General features: G+C 42.0%; 1 protein-coding gene across 1 annotated transcript in view; it reads right to left on the reverse strand.

Annotated features, from left to right (window-relative positions):
- The window catches only part of HNRNPLL (heterogeneous nuclear ribonucleoprotein L like), a 30574-nt gene extending 16711 nt beyond the window's left edge, over positions 1-13863 (reverse strand). The window contains exons 1-3 of the mRNA XM_067292839.1: positions 13606-13863; positions 5047-5165; positions 3373-3610 (exon numbers count right to left, since the gene is read on the reverse strand). Coding sequence (XP_067148940.1) covers positions 3373-3610; positions 5047-5165; positions 13606-13803 — 555 coding nt within the window. The 5' untranslated portion in view covers positions 13804-13863. The remainder of the gene's footprint in view (positions 1-3372; positions 3611-5046; positions 5166-13605) is intronic.
- Between the last annotated feature and the right edge of the window lie 4416 nt (positions 13864-18279).

Here is an 18279-nt window from a genome sequence, read left to right on the forward strand (position 1 = left end):
GTTAGATCATGTTCCAGTAGCTGAAAACACATAACCTTTAGCAGACAGCCCATTCTGTAGATAACCCTAGCGGGCAAAGGCACTGACATTTCAGTGAAACACCCAACCACAGTCTGTTTTTCCCTTCCTTTCTCTACATGCAAACCAAATACTTCCAAAATGCTTGTTCCAAGATCCTCACGTACATTCCCAGGTTTATTTGGGGGACAAAAAGAAGAAGGGGGAAGGGAGCAGGTACAGTATTTATTATTACCTTCTGCAAAATAGCAGATTGGGAGGCAAAAACAACAACAACAACACCAAAAAAACCCCACCCACACACCACAGCAATCAGAAGATCACACTAAAGATACTTCTGAGACATCAAGATATTAAGAAAAAAAAAAGATGTCTTATTGTCTGTGCCAGCAGCCTTGCACCTGACTCTCCAGTGACTGTTTTATGTAGCTAAATCAAACAAGCTGGGGAGACAGTTAACCTGAAGTTTTTCAGAAGACGGATGGACAATTTTAGAAAGGATTCAAGCACCCCTCACCCACAAAAAAAATATCTATAGGATCATATATAGGTATATGTTTTATTCATAGGCAATAGCACAAACACCTGGCCTCCATCTCTTCCTGCTTGGGAGAGAAGTGTACCAAAGACTTCCCAGCTCCAGACCACATTAATTTTAAACCACTTAAGTATCCTTTTCCAAATTGTGTCTCGAAATATTTCCTCATGGTTACATAAAAAAAGAAAAAGAAAAGGAAGAAGAAGAAGGAAAAAAAAAAGGCATCTTTCAAAATTTAAGTTTTACTCAAAATGCCATCAGCAGCCAACAGGCACACAGATGGCTTAATCTTTTTATTTTATTTATTTTTTAATTAAATCAGCTACCTTAGATTCCCAAATCAACCGAGTGTTCACAAGATAATCATGCAGAATCAAATTTTAAATGAAGATTTAGCACTGACTTTATCTACTTACTAGTATATCTAAAAAAAGCAGTACAGCAACTTAGGTTCAGAAGTTGGTAGTTAAGTTGGTACAGCACTTTAACCACCAAGGAACACCACACGTTCCTTGCACATGTATAGAGGGTTTAGAGGGTAAGAACTGACAGGCAACAGCAGAGATCTGCTTGAAGAGACAGTAATGACTGTAGCAGTGGGGGGGGTCACTCCAAAAATGTCAGGAACAACTGTTCTTAGAGACAAATCCCCTACAAATCTCTGCCCACAGGTAGGGAAATTGGGAAACACAGCTTCAAAGACATATGCAATGACAATTCTTGGGCAGAAGTTTTTCAAACCCTCCCCCCCCTACCCCGGAGTGGAAAGTAGTTAGGAATTAAATACAATTAACTTGCTCTTCTTCCCCTCCTTGCCACACCCCTCCAAAAAGAAAACAAAATTGTGTAAGGAAAGAAGCAGGTCACAGAACGAAGGGAACCACCTTGCAGCAAAACTGGAGACTCACTGAGCTTCTTTCACAAGACGCCCTTGAGCAGACCACTTGCTCTGCAAAAACTCTCTATTGTTTTGAAAGAGAAGTTCTTAAGAGCTGTACAACAATTTGGTGCAGTAATTCAGATTTGCCACTTAAGACTGGCTGCAATTTTTCATGGTTTTTCTAGCTGTAGAGGGTTTGAATTAATTTAAGGAGAGAGAAGTTTAGAAGAGGAAGAGGTGTTGTTGGGTTTTCGAGTTGTGGGTTTGGTTTTGTTTTGAATAATGCAAACTTTGCCTGAGGCATTCTGTAATTTTTAGTTTAACCTATTGTCCAAGCGTAAGACTTATTTTCCTCATCACATTTACACAGGCTTTCCTAGTTTCTACAGGTGCATTTGCTTTTCCAAGTTGTTACAGGTAGGGTGAGAGCCTTGACTCATCTATACTGTCTTCGATGAGGTCTGGTGCTTGCAAGTAGTTTTTGAAATCTGTCTGCGTGTAGCGTTCATTGATAAATTCTAGACAAACAGTTGTGGGTATTGGGGAGCAACAGAAAAGAAGGGGTTTTTTTGGTTAAGGAAAAAAAAAAAAAATTACTCTGCACTCGAAGCCTCACCCTCAGAGCCCCCGTGAACCTTTCCTAGCCCAGAATGATGCTTCAGATATTAGAGTTTTCTGCAGGCATCCTGGTAAAGCTCAGTTGCTTTTACAAATCAAATTTAAAAATGCATGAATACTGCTAAATGGAACTTACTTTTCAAAATTAAAATTATAGTCACATGCAAAAAGCATTTTAACTTAGTTAATGGATTTGTTTACACAGCTCAAAGCACGTGTATTTTTAAACACTGATGAAAAAACAACTCACATACTTGCCATACTTTTCTACAAAGAAATCTGATAGAGAAATAAAATTCACCACCCACTAGTGAATCAACAGGAGAAAACCTATCTGTGTTCACAAAACAGTGAAGCAAAAAGCATGATACAGAATGGATTGCTTGTCAAATTAAGTAATATCAGGAATGCTAAGCTTCAGTCAATTTGCTAATGTAATATGGGCACACAGAACTTAACACTTACATTAAGTTACATGGTTCCACACAAACCAAACACTTGGATTCATCCAAACTGCCTTATATCCACACCTTTCTCTAAGTTACGCTTATACCACAGTACAACAAAAGTTAAAGCTAATGAATTTACTTCTTTCTGAAATAGTCCTGTGCAATTTAATGGTGTATACTGTAAACCTTTATGAAAAATATAAGCAGACATTCCAATGCATGAGAAAATACACATTCTTAAATACTAGCAAAAATATCATTAAAAAAACAACAAAAAAAGCATCTGCACCATAAACAGATGGCAATAAATTAGGATGTAACTATAATATATGGCATGACTAGAAATACTGAAAACTAAGAAGTATCAGCCCAAAATAAGAAAGGAAGGTTCCATCAAACTGGATTTGATCATCAACACAAATCAAGGTTTCAACATCCCACAAAGGAAGTATTTAAGAACAAAGGACAATAATAAAATAACCCTTCTTATTGGAAAAATTACTTGCCATTTGCTATAAATGGAACTTATTTCTCAGGCCCTGAAAGCTAAATGACATTCCTATTATGGCAACACATTTGGAAATACTGCAGAAGTATGTAGCAACTTAAAATATTTCAAAATCCTGACCACTGAAGTCCTAAACGTATTGCAAAATACCCATGCAACAGGACAGACTCATCTTGAAAAAGGTTTTTTCCAGAACTTCCATGATACTTATGCGAGGATGGTTTTAAGCTTTGGTAGGTAACTGTAATTTTTGACTCAGATAAGCAGCATACAATTTTAACAAACAGTACACAATAGAAGTGATATAAAAATAGATTGTTCCCCCTCCCCCCATCCTTTTTTAATATTAAGAGAAACATACCACTGTAATTGGGTAGAGAGGATTCTGAATTGACAACAGGAGAACTTTATTTCCACCAGATGGGTCATCAGTGTTCCCAGGCCGAGTAATCCTTTTGCTTGTTGAATAGTTGAAAAAGGCTTGCTGTCCAGCAATGTATACAGGTTCGTCTGCTGCAAATGTTACGCATTTCTTGGCACTTTCTACATTCTCAAACTCCACCAGAGCCTGGCGCTTAAACGGCATCATCATGACATAGCTGGTAAGAGAAACATTACAGTAAATTCTCCCTTATGCTTGCTCAAAACAACTCTGAAAACCTCTAACTGTCATACATAAATATTGTTTTTCTAAACAATTCCAAATGAAGACATGAAAGGAACCTAGGTCTCCCCCCTCCCATTTCCCAGACCTAGTCACATAATTCTAAAATATTTGCACAAAATGACTAAGGAATTGTACCAATAAGAAAAATAAGCAATAAGCTGTTGTTTTTCTGAAAAAGTTTAATATATAAGAACACTCAATCAATACAACTACCTAATCACCAACTTGTTAGAGCTACAATTTCAATATAGAAAATGAAACTCGCCATTTATGAGGTAAAGAATCAAAACGAATGCAAATTATTAAAAAAAAATCCAAAGTTGATATATTACACTAAACACTCTTGTTGCTAAAAATTTTTTAAATACTGTTTTTCTGGCGCATAACTACATTAGAGTAAATAAACAGAAGTATTCTAGTTACCTGAAATAAGATGCAGACAAATTCAAGATGCTTTTTCAGCTAGTTTAAGTTTTGGAAAAGTAAATCTCTCAGGCTAAAATGTACCTACTTGTATTCCTGAACGAGCCTGTGCTTACTTGTTTTTATTTATTTATTTTTAAGGTCCTGGTACAAGTATAATTCAGTTATTTGATTATTAAGGCAGTTAAAAATATAATTGCAGAAATATTTTTACCGCAATAATTTCACCTCATACCTCTGAGAGGGATGGCTATACAGTTTCCTACATACTGCATAACTCGGTCTACTTCTGTGGAAGACCCTACATTCTAGTACTATTTACAAAAACCCTATAATTTTAATTAAGCATTTAATTGAGAAGAATTGCATGTTTCCAAAATGAAGCCCTCAAAGCTCAGGATAAACTGGTTCTACCAATTCATGTTTATTACTTTACTTACAGATGAGGAATCTTTAGGCTATATAATCACATCAAATATTTAAGTTTACGCACTTTGATTTGACCACTGAAGGGGCTTTCTTTGGATAATCATCTCATTCTGCAGGTCTTACCATATCATAAGCATTCCTCTTGTACAAAACAGAGAAAGCAGCATCTGCTCTGGCACATCCCTATCCTTTGTATATTCACTTATATCAAGACAACCACCTTTGTACTGTATTGCAGTTCAATTTAGTTACAGCTTATACTTAATTCCAAGAGTAGCTGTGCCACTGAAGTCTAATGGTAGACTCCAGGGCACACAGAAAGTGTAATTCTGCTTGTTCAAACTTGACATAAATAGAAAAAGAGTATCTTTACACAGTTAGAAGATCTTTATGCTTTACTGGTAACTAAATTCTGAATTTGAAATGGCTATTGCAATATATTTAAAGAAGTCCAAAATACTTTTACATGATGCCTCCAACTAGTCCAGAGACATGACTTTATACTAGCTCACATACCATATGGTTCCAAACTTTTCCAGAGCTTCCACAAGATCTGCTTCCACAACTGATTCACAGAGTCCTCGGACATGAACAACAGGCGAAACAGAGACTTTGTGATGACTTCCCCCTGCATCCTAGCAGCAGCAAAAATGAAATTTAAAAATCAATATAGAAGAAAGAGCACAGCTATCATTAACTAAAATTAAGTATTTGACAGACAGTAAGTTGGGTCCAGAAGTGGCCATCCAGACAAACGATCCAAACATATTTTATATAATTTAGCTTTTCTTTCCAAACAGATTGCCAAGTTTAGTTGATGAAATCTACTCATAATTAAATCTGCAAAGAATTTCATTTATGTGTTTGCCCAGGCAAGCCTATTCCAATGTAAAATAAAGCCTATTCTAACACTCAGTTCAATTGCAGGAGGTCTTCTACCCAACACTCTTAATAGACGTTTTTAAAAACTCTCCCAATTTCTGGTACATATGGACATGTTCTCTCTTTTTTTTTCCTACCCCATGGTTGACTAACATCAACAGATTCAGTCATGGTAAACTAGTACTCACAATTCCCACTATGAACATTTTCAGAGCTAGTGCTGTGAGAACTTAAGACAGACTTGGTTTTGTACAACTGAACAGTTCAGGCTGCAATCAGTTCATCTTTTGATGCAAAGCCTGAAGTAGGGCTTAAATGTACCTTAATTGTTCTAAGACAAAGGGAAAAAAAACAATTGAAATGTAAGCCAACAATGAAAGAAAAACAAGGAATGATTAGACATAATAAAGGCCACATTAAATATGCTGCAATTAACAGATCCCAAATTTAATATAGGTGACTGTAGTGTAAGGTTTATGTATTCAAATCTAGCAACTACGTCAATGTGTTTGAGATCTAACGGATCAAGTCTTGTTGATTTTTCGCCTTTTTTTTGTGGAGGGGGAAAAAAAAAAAAAAAGCATAGCATCTTCTGGAACTAGCCAGATATTCTCATCTTCAACACAAGCAGCTTTCAGCTGAAGTAATTAAATAGCCATGACAATTACTACTGCTACAGACATCTCTCTCCTTCCTACCACCTTTTAAAGCTACAAATTCAAGGAAAGTGACAACAAGTTCCAGATAACTACAGACTGACAGTCTTGATGTGTGTTTAACTCCTATGTTCCATCTACAGCTCTCCCCCCAAATTATGCATTTTTTCTTTAAATCAAGGATTTGCCTATTCTATTTGAACCTTAAGCCAGTACTTCTGATTTTGGTGAACTTCAAAACAATTTGCTGTTCAATCTTTTAAGCTTAGTTTACAGTTTACTCCTTTGCACCACAAAAGCATTGTAAGCAGCAACACACGTTCTTTGAATAAAGGTAGCAACAATTGTGGGAAAAGACCAACAATATTTGCATAAGATACCCTATACCCTGAATTAACTAGCTGAGGTCTACAGCAGTAGCTGTAGACAAATTAGTCTTAAAAGGTTAATACTTCGAGCTGCAGACACTTATGCAATTGCAGAAAGAACAAAAGTAAGCAGAGATTTCTATTTTCAACTTATCTGTTCTTTACTTGGGTACACACTTTTCAAAGCTGAAAGCAGCACCTACGGAAACCTTCAGGAGAACACTACAACAGTAAACAGTTTTTCCTGCAAAGTCTTGTACTCCAAGATATTAAGATATCAGGCATCTCCACTTTATTTACAGTCTACTGAAGGATCAAGAGTTATGAAATCGAATATTCATTGCTCTGCATACTTGTTACTATATTAAGGTTCTGGTTCATATTTGGAGTACACATTTCCTTTTTCTTCTTTTTTCCTTTAACGCATTCAAGAAACCTCACCTAAAAACCACATTTATCTCTATATCAAATGGCAAAAATAAGCAATGATTTTCCCTACTGAAACAAAGACTCAATACAAAAAGCTGCCTTCCCTAATTATTACCCTCTGATCTACTCCATATATGAGAAATCAAGCTTTTCAGAGAATGGATCACAAGGGAACATTATTTCTCTCTCCCACCCTTTCCCAGTTCAACCTTCTTGTTCTATCTCCAGTTTGTGCTTCTTTGTCATATATTTTCCTTTGTATTTATTTTTAGGTCTTCTGAGACTAAGTGTTTAGATTTTCAGAAGAGTGCCATATGCATTTCAAGCCTGTAGTTTGCCTGCTCAAGAGATGAAGCTTTCCAGTAGTAGTGCAGACTCACTCTCTTAAAAACAAAGAAAACACATGCTTTATACATGCATCTTTGAATCCATAATACATGAGTTAAATGCACATATACAGGCATCTACGCTACTGCATACTGGAAATATTCTCAGAACCATCAACCAATACAGATTTTGCTGTCTTTTGTAGTTAAGACAACATTTGACTGGTCAGCCAAATTGTTCCAAAGCCAAATTTCTTCCTCCCTAATACCATGAGGAAAGCATCCTTTACTTCTAGTAGGAGATTTAGCCAAAATCAAAAATCATAGTAACACTGCTGCTGTTGTAGTAACTTACGCATGAGCTTGAGAAGCGCAGAGTGAAGAACTGTGTGAAAAGAAATCTCAGTGATTTGCCATGAAATTAAGGGCTTGCCTACATACCATTTCTGTATTGCTAAGCCATATCATTTCAGAAACTAATTTATACAGATAAAACCAGTGACAGTACAACTGGCCAAATTAGAGGTCGTCTATGCCTTACTCAAAATAGTTCCTAACCAGAAAGAGCAAACAGCAGAACAAAACTAAGTATAAGTCAGTCCTGAGCCAGGAAGCCACAAACTAACATTCACAGAGCATATTGGTGAGACATGAACAGGTTCCACAGGCAAATATTTTTTTGTATCCCCCTCAAAAAGAAAGAAAAAAAAAAACACCCACCAAGGGCACATGTATGTATTATAGTCAAACAAGCTTTGCAGCTACCAAACAGCAGCATCAAGCAAATCTAGAAGCATCCTTGATTTCCTCTAAAGGGAGGAGAAATAAAACCACCAGACCACATGAAAAAGCAAGCATGTCTTGTCAATGCAGAGCATATTCACAGTTAAGGTCAGACTGGATACAGCTCATCCAAATGCTGTCATTATTTCTTTCCACAGATGAAAGATACAGGATTTTGACCAAGATTTCACAGTCGCTGTATCTTGAAAACTACATTTGTTATACAGCTGGCACACAGATAAAAGATAAATCAAAACACTTATCTATCATAAAGCAGATTGACTTAATCTCCAAACAGTTTAGAAGTTCACATACAGATTAAACACCACCAATACTTCTGTTTACAAAGGGGTCTCTCATTATTCCATCTCCCAGGACGGCACAGAAATCCCACTTAAAACTCCAGCATGACACCTGCCCTCTGCCAAAGCCAGCAGAACAGACTAGCTAATGTTACTGTATGTGCTCATCAATAAGTATGACTTAAGGGCCTTTGAAAGCTCAGTAACAATTTCTCAAAGAATCATCAGCTGGGCAGAAAATGCAATTGTTAAACAGATAATGGAAACAGACTTCTTTCTAAGTGCTCAAGACCAGTAACAGAGGGACAGGAAAGGTTCCCCTCAAGAAAGAGGCTAGCAACACAAAAATACATAACATATTGAGGTGAAGTTTCTTCAGAGAATTGAAGCATGGAGGGAAGTGTTGACATAACCAAGCACATGAAGCACAATGAAGTTATTTCACATACATAAGACTAAAATAAAAGCAGCTTCAAAGAACGGCTGTAGAATTTTAGTATTCCTTCTTTGCTGACCTACATAGTTCTAGGCAACATTTTAAATATTGCATCGGTTTCTTGCTAACAAATTCTGATTTGCTATTCTGAGAAGAAAAAAAGACGTGAAGAGTTCTAGGATTAGGTATCTCTTGCCTACTAATTTCAGATCATAGAATTTTTCACCAGTTTTTTTCCACGCACAAATTTGTTCTTTATACTCTCTTCAGATGCCTTCCATTCACTATATTCACCCTAGTTCTATTAGTTTCTATTACCTTTTTTGGACCATCTGCTCCTTTACTGTTTGCTTTACCTATGTCCTTCATCTCTCTTTCTTTCCCCCTTACTGCAAATGGATTGCACTCTTCCTTCATACTCTCCCCTCTAGATACTTAAATATACTGTCATTTTATTTCTCAGCCTTCAGGTTCTCTTATTCACAACTTTTTCCTCTCACTGCATCTCTCAAATTCTCTGATCTTTTTTTAAAATAAATACAACAGAACTAGGAGGGAAAGCCCCAAAATGTTGCTTATTTTGTATTTAAGTGCCTAAATCTTCATTAATGCCTAACTACGGGCTGGACTGCATCCAGCTGCCTTGCAGGATGTCAAGGGTAGCCAAAATTATCACTTGAGAAACCAGAAAGAGCAAAGTTATGCACCACATTCCCAGTAATCTTAGCTCTGTCCACCGGGGATGGTCCAACAGAGGAGGAGAGACTGCAATAAGAAGGTAGGCTGTATTTCCTGCACATTTTTCAACTGCTGGATGTACTACATGATGATGGCTTTAGTTAAAGCAGTTTGCCCCATCATACTTCACCTCTGCCAGCCACACCTGCCCGATTTCAGCAATTCAGAAGTCTCTTGCCTGCAGAGGTGCAGGAGGCACTTTTCTCCTTGCCACCTGGGCTTTCTGTAGTCTTGGAGTGACAACAGTAATTTCTAGGATGCAGTGAAGTAAAGACAGTGTCTCAGACTAACCAAACAATAAAGACAAAGTTAATGTTCCATGGCAGTAGAGGAATATATGACAGCTTTATAAATCCTGGGATTTAGGTTTGCTTTTTTTTGGGGGGGGGGGGGGGAGGAGAGGGAGTGAGAAGGGGGTTAACTTTAGGCAAACCCCATATTCTGGAAGGCTATCTGGCAGTCTTAATTTTGGTTTAAATGTGGGGTTTTATGGTATTCAGTTCCCCTTGTTGTATATATACATCTTGCCAGCACTCTACTACTGTGTCCCTTTCAACAATTACAGCTGCTACAGAAAGTAATATCTGCAAACTGGCCCCTTTGCTAGCTCAGAATCATCTTTACCCTCTCTGCTCAGCACAATTTGTGTATCCTGTTTCAGGGAGGAAAAAAAAATTAAAAAAAATCAAGTATCAGCAGGAGATTCAACCTGAAAGAGCTGGAAGAGAAAGAAGAAATAGTCTGAAGCCAATGGCCACTTTTTTTGATGGAGGACAATTTACACTTAGAAGATGGCTCCATAACAGATTTCTAGAATGTACTTAAGAAATGGATCTGTGAACATGTTAAAACGAAATAAGCCAAGATCTGAATTCTTTGCCATCTAGACCTTGCTACTGCAGCTGCCTGCAATAGACATGACGTAATTTACTTGAGAAGTGAGCTACTTTCCATTCACCACAGAGCAAGAACACCGCACGTCGGAAGTTACAGCAGAGTAGCTGAGATGCTGCAAGCAAACATCCGTATCTTACTTGCAGGAACTTGTTTTTATGTCTGTGTCTTTAGAGTCCATGTCTCACCTCCCTAACCGTAAGAACAGGAATATTAGCCCTTCCTTACTTCATAAAAATATTTAAGAATAGATATGCGAGAGCGTGAGGCACTCAGATGCTACAGAAAATATGGGTTGTATAAATACTGATTAATCAACCAAAGAGAAACTTAAGTGAGGGAGAGGGAATGGAGCCAAAGATCTCCCAGACACCCTCCAATACAGCTCTTAGACATCCTTTGCACCTCACTCTCTCCCACTGTTTTGACCCTTCGCTACATCCCAATTCCAACTACTCTACCTAGGCTCTAACATGACCCTTACAGAAGCAGTGCTTGGTCATTTTTCCTAAATCTTGTTTCTGCCCCATAGAATATTGCCGCAAGACCTCTTCCTACTCTTCCCCTGGTGCACGCTCTGACCTGTTCTTGGCTATCCATGCTCCTTGTCCTTCAGATGGGGAGATGGGAATAACTGTGGGCTGTGAGGAGTGTCCATACTAGTTGGAAGCAACAGAAAAGAAATATGAAATATTTTTTCCACCTGGGCCTTATACAGAGGGAAGGGTTTCTAGGCATCCATTTGCAAAAACAACAAGCTCAGAGGTGTGAAGGGCTCATTCAACACAATGAAACAATCCCAGAGGAATGAGAAAAACACTAGGACAATAAATACAGTCCAGCAGGGAGACCCCCCGACCCACTAGAACAGAAGGGTCATACCACAAAACAACTTTTATACAGAGAGAACATACAATCCTTATGGGCAGACAGTTTACCAGTATTTCAGGACACATGCTAGGAGAGAAAAAACATGTGACTGGCAGACTCCTATCACTCTTACTACCCTGGTCATCCACTTTCCCATTTCTCTCTTGTAATTCCCACTCCCTATAGTTCCTCCTGCTTCATCTTCACTTACTCTCTTTTTCTGCTCTCTTCTGAGCAACCCAACACACACTTCTTCCCCCCATCTTAGCCTGGCCCCATCTTACATGCCTTAGACCTGCACCAGAGATGTAACTGTTACATGCTAAGAACGTCCCTGTGGGGAAGAGAGGAAAAATATACATATTAGAAGAAAAAAAAAGACAAAATATATCAGTTTCCTATACAAATAATTTTTTTAATCAGAGGAAAAAATAAAATCCACATGAATTAACTCTAATGAATAATTTTGCTATTACAAATCCCAGATAAAACCACTAACAGAAGTGCTCAGCCACTCTTTTTCCATATTCCCTCTTCGTGTTACAGCTTATTCTTAAGAAACTATTTTGATCCCTATTATCAAGATAATTGCTGCCTCTCCGATAGCTGAGTTGCCAATATAGCTTTACCAGCAAGCCATCAGAACATTAGGAGAGTCAGGTACAGCAAGGACACTCTGATCTCACTCCTTGCGGCACATTGCAACTGAGACAACAGGCTGGGTAAAAATCCTCCTGTTCTAGACTTGCCACACATTTGTTTCAGTTTCTTCGGCTCATGAGGCTCAGCACGTGTCATTCTTGAAATCCCAACTGTAAAGTTACAGACATTCTCAGTATTCTCTTTACCTAAAGGGTTAGCGCGCCCTGGGATGAACTGATACACTGAGGTCAACTTGTAGACAAACAGAGCCATAGCCAGAACCCAAAATGTAGGCAAAAAAAGAAAAAACAAAGAAAAAACACCCCAGCAACAACAAAAACGGTAAGAACTGGCTGACTTTCTAGAATGCTGCAGAAAAGAGGAAAGGCAAATTGGTAGATCAGTATCTTGTTCCTATTTGAAACATTACATGATGTCCAGCTCTCCCATATGACAAAAGTTCAAGGTAATTTAAGCAAGCATATGGATTTCATTTAGAACTAGCCTCTAAGACAGAACGCACCGCTAATCCTTGACTGCACAGAGCCAATGTTCTGCCATAAAAAATTACGGATTTAAAAATAGTTCTCACCAATGATGTAACTTTGCTGCAGTTTATCAGAGAACTTTTCTAGTCAATTCAGTAGATTCCTTCTCTCCATCAAGAAGTTTAACTCTTGGAGAGATGATAACAGCAAAAGCTTCTATCATTATTCCATTCTGGTCTTAAGCAAGTTCATTTCAGCAACTAGCAAAAGAGAGGTACTTTAAATTTCAAGGTCTCATTAAATCAATGTTTTCTCAATAATGTCTTTCTCAAGCAGAAAAAAAGTGCCAACAAGAAGAAAAATGATTATAACTACCTGGACAGTTAGTTAGCTAAGAAACCACATGGTAGGCACAAAAGCATTGTTAGGGCAAATTTATAGGTCAGGGACTATCTTGACACTTAGTTACAAATTCATAAATAAAAGGTAGGCTGCAAAAAAACAGTGAACCAAACTTACTCGGGAACATTGTTGGGGGGGGGGGAGTAGAAGAATAAGTGAATTTAAAAAGGAGACAGTCATTTATGATGAGCTTTTCTGATACGCTGCCAGACAGAAAGGTAAAACAGAAGGATGAAAGAAACCCTCTGCCTCACTCTCTTCCCCCGCTCTACGTTTCTATAGCTACACTCAGCAACAGGGTAAGCATAAAACTTGCCATGGCAATATCCCAAACGGCAACAAGCTGTCCACAAAACAGAGACGATCCCCGGACTGCAAAACCCAGATCAAGTACAGCTCGCAGACTACCTCTCCTCCGGCATCCAGGGTGAGAAACAAACCGCCGCCTGCCTGCCCGCCCGCCCGCCCGCCTGCCAGGGGAGCAGGACGGGGACCGGCCCGGCTCACCACCACCACCACCACCACCACCACCACCACCTCTCCTGCCCCACGACCACGGAGAGGGAAGCAGCGCAACCCCCACCGGAAGCGCCGCTCTGCCCGGGGGAAAGGGCCGGCGGGCTCCACCCCGAGCAGGCCGCACGGCCGGGGGCTCCCGGTCCCGCGGGAAGCCCGCATCCCGCCGCCGGCGCCGCCGGGGGAGCCGGGCTGCGGGGAGCCACGGGCCTCGCCCGGCGTGGGGGGGCGGGGCGGCGGCTCGCTCGCCCCTTCCCCTCCCCTCCCCCCCCCCGCCGCCGCCGCCGGCCTCCTGAGGGAACGCGCCCCCCACCCCCACCCCAACGGCCGCCGCGTCCCTCACCGCGCCCGCGAAGCCGCCGCCGCCGCGCGACGGGGCCGCCTTCTCCCGCCGGCTCTCGCTCTCCTCCGCGCCGCTGTACTCGATCTCGCCCTCCTCGGCGGCGGCGCTGGGCTTCAGCCGCTTGGCCTGGCTCTCGTAGGCGCCGTCCTCCTCCTCCTCCTCCTCCTCGTACCGCTCCCCGGACGACGGCGACGACATTGTCGCGGGAGGGAAGGGGTCGGGAGGGGGAGGGGCGCGCGCACAACGGCGAGGATGCGAGGGCGGGTGGGGGGGAGCGGGAACCGAGCCTGGCGGCGGCAGCGAACACTAAGGATGCTCTCCGCTCCGCTCCGCTCCGCTCCCCACCACACGCACACACACACACACCCCTCCCCGCACCGGGAATGGGTCCCGCCTCCCCGCCGGCGCCTCGCGCCGCGATTGGCTCAGCGACGGGGAGGGGGCGAGGGGCGCCTGTCTATTGGCGGGACGGCACGCCCGTCGGGCGCCGCGGCCGCTGCGATTGGCCGGGAGGTAATGCCCGTCACGGCGCCGCCGGCCTCCCTCGGTGCCTCCCCGCTCCCTCCTGCCTCGGTCTTTGGTGCCTGAGAGCTGGGGAAAGGGGAAGGCGCGAGGCGAGGCGGGGCGCGAGGCGAGGCGGGGCGCGGGGGGGGGGCGGCGGGCTGCGCGCGCTCGCGCACACCTGGGGGCGTCGCGAGGCGGCCGCGCAGCCCAACGGCCGGCGACGCGCGCCCGCCCCAACGGTCACCGCGCCCCCCGGGCGCCAACGGTCCCGGCCCCAACCGCCCTCCGCGGGGGCAGCGCCTCCCGCCGCCGCCGCCCCGACCGCCTTTGTCTGCTGCCCTCGCCCGAGGGCCGGAGCGCCTGGGCTGCGGCCTGCCCGCGCGGGCAGCGATGGTGCCTCCCGCCAGCGCGGCTGGTCTCCCTTCCCCAACTCGCGGCTCTCGGGCCCTTCCTCAGGGACAGCAGTGAGCTTCAGCCCGTGAGTTAACCACGGCCGCCGCAGAGCCCCCGGAGAGCGGCGAGACAGGATCGGAGGCAGCTTCTGAACCGCTTCTCACACAGATCTGTTAGCTTCACACCTAGCGCTCACCCCACCAGCCCAGCCCATGAAAAGCAAGCTTGGGTGCTTGTTCACATAGGCTAGCATGGTCCTGCGATCGCTTCGTCAGGTGAGGAACAATACTGCAGCAAACACCTGGCGCAGCCCGCTTTGTGAGTGTGGCTAACAGCTTGGACGGCTGGCTCCGTCCCCCTCGGCTCCGCTGCTGCCATCACCCTTTCATTGGCACCGATGCATGCCCCTGAGACGGCCCTGCACTCCCTACAGATCCGTCTCCTGCAGGCAGCGTAAACCGCCGCCAAGTCTGCTCGGGCGTCCTTCTCCACCTACGTGCTGGCGACGGTGGCTTTTCGCTTTGAGCTTGTCTGTAGTGCCCGTCTTCCTTAGGGAGAGAGGCACAGAAGGAAAGCTTTCCGCGTTCGAAGTGGGGCTGACGGTGCTTTCTAGCCGAGTTAGATTATGCCCTTACGGCTGCCAAACCCAGGTGGATGCAGAGTGGAGGAGCCCTGCCGAAAGTAGGTCAATGGAGAGCGGGAATAGGGTTGTGTGAGTAATTGATTTTTCAGTTTGGCAGCCAAATAAGAGAGAGAAGTAATTCAGAAGACAGCCAAAATAAATGTTATTCATTCCTTACAGTTTTGTTTTGGTGAGGAGAAAAAAAAACAAACCCCAAACCTTACTCTTCTATCAAACAAAACACGTTTGACCTGAAATGGTGCTTGTAAGCTAGAAAGGAAAGCAAATGCTTTGCTGCTTAAATGTTTTCTGTTATTCTGGAACCCACTGGTAAAGGCACTCATCCAAGAAGCAGTAGGCCCAGGCTCAGTTTCCTTCTCTGCCTGATGTGATTTGAATCTGCATCGCTCAGGTAGCCATTCTAATCATCAGACTTTTGGGCAGTTCATCACTTCAATAAACTATTTGTACTTTGCATTGCATTTAACACAAAAATACACAGTAGCTTTCTATTTCACTTGCTGCTGTTTCACAACACCTTAGCCCCAAAGCTTGAGAAATAAGGCTAAAGGATAATCCATAGCTGGGGGCTTTTGAACTGTTGGAGCTGTTCTGGTTTGCATAAATGATTCAGCGTTCACTTGCAGAGTATCTGCCAAGGGCTCAGTTTGCAAAGTGTCCTGAACATCAGTTTGAAGAGTTTCTCTCTCTTTTTCTCAGTGAATTAGTCCACACACAGTAAAAGAACTCCAGAAGCAAAAATTGAGCCCACCTTGTAACCTGGTGGTTGTGTTATTCTGCCAGGAGACTAGCACCCTTGGTTTGGATGTGCTCGCTGTCTGTCTACAATTCAGGGATATGAATTTGGTGAATGTTGGAGCCAACATGTACAGCGTAGGCAGCACAAAGTCTTTGGCAGTTTTATAAATGTAGGTTCTAATTAATCATTTGTTTTTTCCAGCAGAAACAACTTGACTCAAATTCTTGTTTCAGAATGAACACCCATGCATTTTTGGTAAAGATTTTATTTGCCAAACATTTTCTCATCTCTAAAGGAAGTTCATAGACCTGTATAAACTTTGACAAGCAAAGGTGGTAAGTTTTTTTTTTTAATAGTGTGCATGTAAACAAATAAATATTCTAAGTATATGCATACAGACTTATCTACAAACACATACATATGATTTAATTTGCTGTTTCTTACCTTCTTGTTTTCTCTGTTGTTTTTCTTTCTTATGTTTTTCTCAGAATTTCTTTTACTTGTATCTATTTTTCACTTTTAACAAAAATTCATTATATCTTTGAGAATATGCAGTCCATGCAGCTGAACCTCTACAGCAGGTTCAGGTAGTCAATGAGGAACATGGCTTATATGATGACATTAAACTTAATTTTCTTGGCACTTCACTTCTTTTTAAAGACACAGCATATGTTACTCTACAGACATTTCTGCTGTGGACATAAATGCTTACTTGCCATATGAAGTTTCTAGTAAATTAGTTATGTGTGCTAGAGCTGTGGGATGTTAGCAGACATTCACACCTTACAATCGCAAAAAATAACATCCTGAGAAATCGCAGAACATACCAGAGTTATAGTCAGAAAAATGGCACTGAAATTTTGCAACAATTAGGTTTTTCTTCCCCCCAACATGCACTTATAATTATTTTTTTGAAAATGAAGAAATGACTTACTGTTTGACCAAATTCATGTTTACTGAGTATTCAAGCTGCCACAAGAAGGAAACAGAAAAGTTTCAGCATGCTTCTGTGCAGCATATGGACTCCAATGTCATTTGTTAACAGACTCTGCTCTGCTAACTAATGTGGTATTTAATTACTCCACAGTGGAGATTTTAAGATATTTTCTCATATTTAAGTGGCAAGATTGAGGCTTCTGCGCTAAGCTACTGTCTTGTTCCTTGTGAGCAGACTTGGAATAGTCATTCTTTCTGTTTGTACTTCATACATGTGAAAGTTGGGAGGGAATATGGAAATATATCCCAGTTATGTAAGCTTGAAACAGAGCATCTGACTCAGCAGAAGGATTTCACTGTTAGGTTGCTTGTCAGACCTGTTTCTTTTGTATAAAAGAGAGAGCACAGAAAGGCGCTGATACTGCCCAAAATAGCTATTTTCATACAATTTTTATTACCCAGAGCCAATGAGCAAAAGTTATGGTTTCAGTCCACTACCCTCCAATAAGAACGGCAATTAATATTATTTACTTAACACTGTGCAGTCAAGTGCAACCACATAATTACGTAAAGAAGAAAAATCTCCAAACTCCGTAGAAGTTTAAACTGCCTTATGCACAGTTATGGGAGTGCATGTTGTTACCAGTACAGTTTCCTCTCCTCTACTGTTCCTGTGCTGCCTTGTGTTTCTTACATCCCTTACTGTAATTTATATTACATTAAGCTATTAGCTCAATGGAGCAAGGAATGTTTCTTACCATGCTTACATATTGCACTTTCAGTGCTAAGAACAGTGCACCAAGGTACCACAGTAACAGCCAGAAGAAAAATGGGAAAAGAATTTTGTTCATTTGGTCGAAAGTGAAAATAATTAACATACATTAATGATGACATTAATAGTGGGACGTTAACAAGGTGATACCCAAGAATTATCTGTGTATGACTTTCGAATGTGAGCTGAAACCAATCCTTTAGCAGTCACACATTTTTGTGCAAAGTTGGGTGAGTCCTCCTGGTAAACGTCTTGGTCACTCATGTAAGTGTAAATTGCTGTTGATGGCGAGGGAGGCTCCCCTGCTGAGGGTTTTTATTCTGCAATTCTTCTTGCTCAGGCAGAAGTTAGCTGTTTTGACCAAGTAATGCCCGAAGGATGGGGTCTTAGAGGGGTGGGGGACAGCTCCTGGGAAAATTTGCACTGCAGGAGTTTGCATGTTCAAGGCTTAAGGCCTCCCTTCCAACAGCTCTGAGCAGGGTGGCTTTCTCCTCTTTAATCATTTCAACTCATCGCCTTTGCCAAAAACTCAGGAGCTCCCCAAGAGTCAGTGGAGTCACTGAGTTACATCACTGAAAGACAAGCACATAGCATGCATGTTGAGTGCAAGGTCTGCCATGTAGCAGTGTAAGGGAAGACTAGCAGTAGTGTTCATTAGCTACAGCTGTTGCTTGAATATGCAGGGCT

This window comes from Apteryx mantelli, chromosome 3 (assembly GCF_036417845.1).
Source record: "Apteryx mantelli isolate bAptMan1 chromosome 3, bAptMan1.hap1, whole genome shotgun sequence".
Taxonomy (NCBI): Eukaryota; Metazoa; Chordata; class Aves; order Apterygiformes; family Apterygidae; genus Apteryx; species Apteryx mantelli.